The sequence below is a fragment of the Pollicipes pollicipes genome, unplaced genomic scaffold (assembly GCF_011947565.3).
Source record: "Pollicipes pollicipes isolate AB1234 unplaced genomic scaffold, Ppol_2.1 Scaffold_5724;HRSCAF=6776_pilon_pilon_pilon, whole genome shotgun sequence".
NCBI classification, from domain to species: domain Eukaryota; kingdom Metazoa; phylum Arthropoda; class Thecostraca; order Pollicipedomorpha; family Pollicipedidae; genus Pollicipes; species Pollicipes pollicipes.
In genome coordinates, this window is record NW_023596746.1 from 5,294,410 (window position 1) to 5,301,061 (window position 6,652).

Consider the following 6,652-nt stretch of genomic DNA (forward strand, 5'->3'; position numbering starts at 1 on the left):
TCTGTCGAATTTAAGTAAGGCTTCATTCTTCGAAGAAAGGACCTCATATTGGTAACGTGCCAATTATTCAATGTTCTCCAATTGAAATGTGCTGTCTTGTTGGACACCTGGTGCTTGATAAATGAATGGTGATATTAGTCAGCCACTTGCCCATTTTTGGCCTGAACTCAAGTTATCAGGGACATTGACGAATGTAAAGGGGGATGTCATCATTTAGCAGAAACAAAGGGCAACGGTTTCAGGACATCATTTATGTAAATGGAGTATCATAAACACTTCTTCAAAAATAGTCAGCAGGACTCCACTAGTCTCTTTCAGCGGAACAACCTGATGCGACGTTTAACATCGTGCCGGTGTTTTGGTTGCGGTCTGGAAAGGGAAAGGATCCAGGATTAGTGACAATGCGTTTTGGGAGGGACGCCTTTGGTGATATTGAATACCGGATATATATATATATATATATATATATATATATATATGCATATAGCCGGTTTATATGCATATATATAGATAATATGTCCATGTATATAGACATATATGTATATATATATATATATATATATATATATATATATATATATATATATATGTATATATATGTGCACATGTACGTCACTGTGTGTCCTTTGCACATGCGTTTCAACTGCGATGTTGCCGGTTTTAGGAAACGCCCATTTTGACACCGGATTTCAACATCCCGTTGAAGTTTCTTTTTTGTTACATCCACACACTCTACCAAAAAATAATTTTGGAACACTGATCGAAGCCACCTGTCTCGAATGGCACGATTTACAACGCTGCTTAGTCGACTGATCACGTCTGCCACAAAACACTGATCATGTCACATTCATCACGCTGTTTGCATATATGCACGTAAAAACCGACTCCGAAAAGCCCAATTCATCGCGAAACATATATGTTGTGTTTCAAGGCACAACCGATTACACTTCTATGGATTTATATCGGTGTTGCCTCAATCTTATCATTGGTATCTCAGGAGTAGGTTAGCACAAATATCCTGCATCAAAGGCCTGTTATGGCGACTTTTAAACTTATAGAATTATGAAATGGATCACACCTAAGCAAGCAAATTCACCACAGATTTATGCCATGAATTACAAAAACAGGCATTCAGAATTTCACGTTGAATTTTCCCGTGACTTATCTTAAAACATTCTAAAAGGCCGAGGAACGACGAGTCATCACAACTCTGTTGGATTTCAGTTGCTGCAACGGGCTTTTGCAACGGGCAACAACCAACCTTCCAGGAAAGGCTTTTGTGCTTTCAGCAATACAACGACGCAACTGACCACACGTGTTGGTCTCACAGGTGTATCGCGGTACATGCCGTGATTGACCACATTATTGAACGACGACCACGAGCCCCTTCCTCCTGATTAAAGTAAGGAACAGGCATTGCCTATTTGTTGCCGGTGATTGTTAAGAACCACTGAAGCCAACTTATTGCATGGATTACATTCCAATACTGACCCACCACCGATTCCCGAACGGGCAGCCGGAGAGTGCCTGACCCACGGTCGGCCGGAATTCCGGAGTTCTGTCGTCCGCTACGGCTGACGTCCCTCCGTGTCCGGCATCAGGCGGCAGGGCTGGCCTCCGCCCCGTCAGCAGGAGCCGACGGTGGACACTCGCTCCGCACGGCGTGCCGCCAGGGCTCGTTGATCGGGACGCCCTGCCAGAAACGCACGCGCTCCTCGAACAAACGCTCGCCGACCGACGGCTCCGAGTTGAGCCGCATGTGGCGCTGGCTCTGCGAGGTGAAGATGGGCCAGTCCGGCATCGGCAGCACGTCAGAACTCGGCCGGCCGGTGCGAGCAAAGCTGGTCCACACGCTGACCATGAAGCGGATCATGCGGTCGTCCGGCGAGCCGGGCACCACTGGCGACCGCTCATCGGTGCTGAAGAGGTAGAGCAGGTCGTCGCCGTGGGTGGGGCCGAAGTCTGGCGCTCCTGGAGCAAAGAACGGAGCTAGTGACTGGCGGCCCGGTCCCGTGTGGTCCAGCAGATATTTGTAGACGGGCGCGTGCTCTGAGGCTAGCCGGATCTCCTCAGAAAATGGAGCGATGAAAGTGCGGTCGGAGAGGACGCGAACCAGCGGCAGGAGGTTGTGGAAGCCGACTGTGGCGTTGCCGACGTAGAAGTTGTATACTTTCATGGCCTGCTCCAGGGCATCGGCGCCGCAGGCCAGGATAGGCGACTCGGCTTTGGTGGCGAGGTCGGACATGAGGCCCCATAGCGTGATGTTTCCAGCGAACAGGCCGTCTGGCGACAGCTTGCGTATTAGAAGATCTGGAAGCAATAGGGTGCCCTCCTCTTCCATCACGCCGTTCATCCACGGAACCAAATTGAAGTTTCCGGTCTCTAGGATCGTTCTCGGGTCGTCGGGTAGAAACGATGACTCAGATTCGCGGTCAACGCGAGGGAGGAAGTACCTCTCCTGTTCGGCGTCCAAGATAAGAATCGCACCGAGTAGATCGTATGCAGATACAGCTCTGACGCAATCCACCATGGATGACACGTCATCAGTGGAGCAGTTCACGAGATTTGCCAGCTTCTCCGCCAGTCCATATCGTCTACCAGAGGCGGCGTTGTTCGCCATCGAGGTGCCGGACTGGCTGATAGCGTGATGGAACAAACCCTTGGCGAGGGGGCTCAGCACCAGTAGAGAGACACTGGATCCGCCTGCCGACTCTCCGAAAATGGTCACCGCCTTTGGGTCGCCCCCGAAGCTGGCAATGTTGTCCTGAACCCATCGCAGCAACATGACCTGGTCCAGAAGGCCGTAGTTTCCGGGCGCGTTTGCGTCATGCGTCGTGAAAAACCCGAGCGGTCCCAAGCGGTAGTTGAACGTCACCAGCACTACACCACCGTCCATCAGAAATTGAGGTCCGAAGAAATCGCTGTTTCCGTCGCCGAAGAAGAAGCCGCCCGAGTGGATAAACACCATGACGGGCAGCCCGCCTGCCGCACCCTCCGCTGACGGCAACTGTGGCGTGTACACGTTGGCGAACAAACAGTCCTCGGAGCCATCGCGCGTCTTGTTCTTCAGCGGGTTCAGCTGGTAGCAGATGCTGCCGTGCTCCATGGCGTCCAACACACCCGACCAGACTCCGTGACGCTGCGGCGGCTGGAAACGGAGCGCTCCGAGCGGCGGGCGAGCATATGGGATCCCCTTGAAGCTGTAGAAGGTCCTGCCGGCCGAGCTTCTCCCCACCACGCCTCTCAACAGGCCCTCGCGGGTCGCGACGAGTGGGCGGGACCTTTGGTGGTCACATCCCGCCGCCGCCGTCGCCGCCGCCAGCAATGTCACACCCAGCAGGGTCTGCATGATTATGTACCGGTAGGCTTCTGGTCTCCGCCGGGGGCTTCCGCAGCCACGCAGGCGGTCAGGCGCCCGGCGACCGGCAGGGAATGGGAGCAACGCAGGATGCTCCGGGATATTTGAAGGCCACCGCTGGCCGCGCAGCCAATCAGCGTCGCCTGGCAAATTGCATCACAAGGTCGCCCCAGGCGTCTGGCTCGCCAACGCTGAGCCAGGAGTGCATGCTGGTATCACGTGTTGCGTGGCGGCACCGAGGGCATGGGAGAGGACGCGTCTCTTGTTATTGTGGGATGGGAGGGAACAATGCCCCCGTCCTAGCAACCGTCTGGGGGAAGAAAATATTTCATTTGCTTAAATTTTCCTAAATGTGCTTTGGGATTAATGGGCCGAATCTTGGTTACAGTAGGCTCTCTCACGTCAGTAATGTTACGTTGCATACAAATACTAGCACGGCACTACAAGGACATGCAGAAGAGCGTTCGGTGGTATTCCCTATGCTGTCCAAGCGTATTCAATATCTTCTGTGCCCTAGAGTTTAAGTCTGGATTAGGATGCAACTTGATTCTTACGTGCCTGGAAATATATGTATTTAGGACATGTTAGGAAAGAAATGAAAGCCCATTTTGCTTGGGGTGAACGCACATAGAAGCCCCAGGCGCATGTGCTGCGCCCCTCCACCTCCTTGCTAAATTAAGGCAGGTAGTACCGAACAGATCTGTGAACAGATGTTTTACGAAAGCTAAGAGTTTTCGTACGCCTGTACCGAGCTTCATTTGGTGTTGACGACGTTTTTAGTTGTGTCCCTTCCAATGTGAAATCCTACGGACGCCCTTGGATATTGCATCGCAGTGGGCTCCGACTGTAATTTCTCAGTCGCCCAGCTGCTAGCGTTATCTTGGTGTGCTCCTTCTAAAGACCCGTTGCCTCTTCAACATCACTTTCACCGCCGTATTTTTTAGAAGCCTTGGAAAGCAAAAAGACATGACCCCGCAATTTTACGCATGTTTTCTGTTCATTGCACATCTTGCAGCCTTTTGTAAATTCATATACCTTGTATGGTAACGTCATTATACAGTATTCACATTCAGTGTCTGGGCCGAGCTAGGCCGGAGGGGGGAATTAAATGTCATTTAATGTGTCCGGGTTTAGCAAAAACAAAAACAAAAACAAGAACAAACAAAAAAACGTAAACGACGTGGCGGAGCAACGCGCAATCCGTTTTGTACACCGTGTGCAAATTTTAAGTTCTTTGCAAATAAGTCCACTGCCCAAGGTCAGCCCTAGGTCAAAGTTCATAAATTGTAACCGCTTAGCTTTGCTTCTCGCAATCGTGACGCAAATAAGGATCAAGGCGGCAGCAATTTTCTTCGCGCATCGCTTTTGCTTGGATCGAATGGTTCACGTTCATGCTGCAGTGGCTTTTGACTGTCTAAACCGTCTGAGAACACCGGGTTGTGCTTGGACCGCACCATAAACGGTGCTTCTATGGATTTCGAAGGCGCATGCGACGTTCATGATTCTCAATCCGCATATACTTGCTCCCTTTGTTGACACTTTTAATAAGTTCATAAATAAAATTGCAACCGGACGTCTAGGCTATAGAGAAGCTTCGGGAAAATGCACAAAAATATCGCACTGCGAAGTTATGGACATTGAGCAATGAACACGCCTGCATAGGAAAGTGGGTACACACTTTTACCAAATATGTCCAATTGGTCTAAATGATTGTTTGCACTTTGCCGACAAGAAGCTGCCACACCGCGACTAAGTATTTCCGCCGGCATGGGAAAACAAACGCCCTCTCAGGTTGGGACGGGTAATGGCTCGTTTGTTTATTTTTTACCGTCGATGCCCGAAGGGCTGATATCGATTTATCAGAAAATTGTGTGTCCCAGCCCTTGCCCTCCTCCTCGATTCCTCGCCCCCTTGCCTTACGGTCGTGCAGTGCTAGGTACAGGGAAATTTTTTGAAGCAACGTTCATTTACGAGAACGCTGGTTTTAAGGGAATTTTTTCTCATTCATGTTGCTACTTAAGTGTCATTTTGAAGGATGCAAAAACTCGACGACCTGATCAAAAGCCGGATGCGTTGCCTCCGTGTGCTGCGAAAACTTGTCTTAGCCTCCAGCTGTTAAACGGCCAATAACGCAATCGAGTTCCATCTGCCGTTCAACTGATATTTGCTTGCCCAATGACAGCAACCAAATATTTGCTGCAGACTTGGGACACATGAGCCAGCCATAGCCAGATATTTAGGGACCAGTTATAAATTGCGTTTCGATTTTTCGAGCATTTTCGGTTCTTTTCTTCTTGTTACGCACTGGTCGAGCCAGGCGCACATTGTTCTCGCCCTGGTAACACCATGTTTAACGTGAAGTCCCAAAAATGCAGCATACATTTGGCCCCTTATTGGGCTAGTTGTGCGAAACAAAAAGGGCTCGCACTTGTCATGAAAATGAGTCCACGGTACGCGGCTTCAATTTTTTATTTTTAAAGATCTTAGGATAATTTGCAGGTATGGCTTGGCGTAACGCTATGTTGTCAAACAAAGCGAAGACTCAGGATTTTTGGAGATCGACTTCGAAAAAATCTAAAACAAGATGTGGGGCTCCAGTTTTGACAGCTGTTTGACCTATCTGGCCTATCTATCAGAGAGCTGTCAGAACCAAATTTGAGTTTTTCTGGCGATTTTGGTGGCTGTCTAAGTGCAGGCAGTCTGATCAGGCGGCGTGTTTTTGTAACATTGTAATATAATTACGATTTTACCTCATTATTTGATTTATGTTGGAAACGTAGAATTGCCAAATCACGAAAGGTCTGAACAACACGGGGCCGAAACAGCCTTAGGCATTGGGGACGAGCCTCCACAGCGTCGTGATGCTAAATGATGCATAATACTAGCGGGGGAGGAAACCAACAATCGCACAAGTACACCTGTGGGTCTATGTACGCATATCATCCTCGGAACCATGGACCTAGCCGTTTTTGGTGTTTTTTTAGTCCACGTCAAAAGAGCGCTTTTCGCGTTTGCCCTATGATGGGGGGCCTCGGAAGCCCCCCCCCCAAACCTTAAAAACTAAGCAAATTAGAGAGACGGAGATAATAAGTTGGAAATGTCTCGTCAAACTGCATTCAGTAGGCGTGCCTAAATAACGTTGAATGTGGCCTTGAGCATGTCAAGCCAAGTTATACAGGTCAAATTAGTTTTATAGCCATCCCCTACTATGCCAAGAACAGAGCATGCTACGACATTGAAGAAAACAGTTTTCAATAACTTTTGTAAAACGACATGAGATAAAGTGTAGTGAAC

The 6,652-nt window shown here is 49.3% G+C and overlaps 1 protein-coding gene across 2 annotated transcripts; it reads right to left on the reverse strand.

The window, feature by feature from the left end:
* Window positions 1-253: 253 nt before the first annotated feature.
* LOC119103911 (carboxylesterase 1E-like) lies at window positions 254-3,409 on the reverse strand. Of its 2 annotated transcripts, none has more exons than XM_037227606.1 (2): window positions 1,496-3,409; window positions 254-369 (listed from the first exon to the last, which is right to left on the reverse strand). In XM_037227606.1, the coding sequence occupies exon 1, from the start codon at window positions 3,347-3,349 to the stop codon at window positions 1,598-1,600; it is 1,752 nt and encodes a 583-aa protein (XP_037083501.1). In that variant the 5' UTR covers window positions 3,350-3,409; the 3' UTR covers window positions 254-369; window positions 1,496-1,597. The 2 variants fall into 2 exon arrangements, with proteins under 2 accessions (XP_037083501.1, XP_037083499.1); XM_037227604.1 differs by having other exon boundaries at window positions 1,492-3,409.
* Window positions 3,410-6,652: the final 3,243 nt, after the last annotated feature.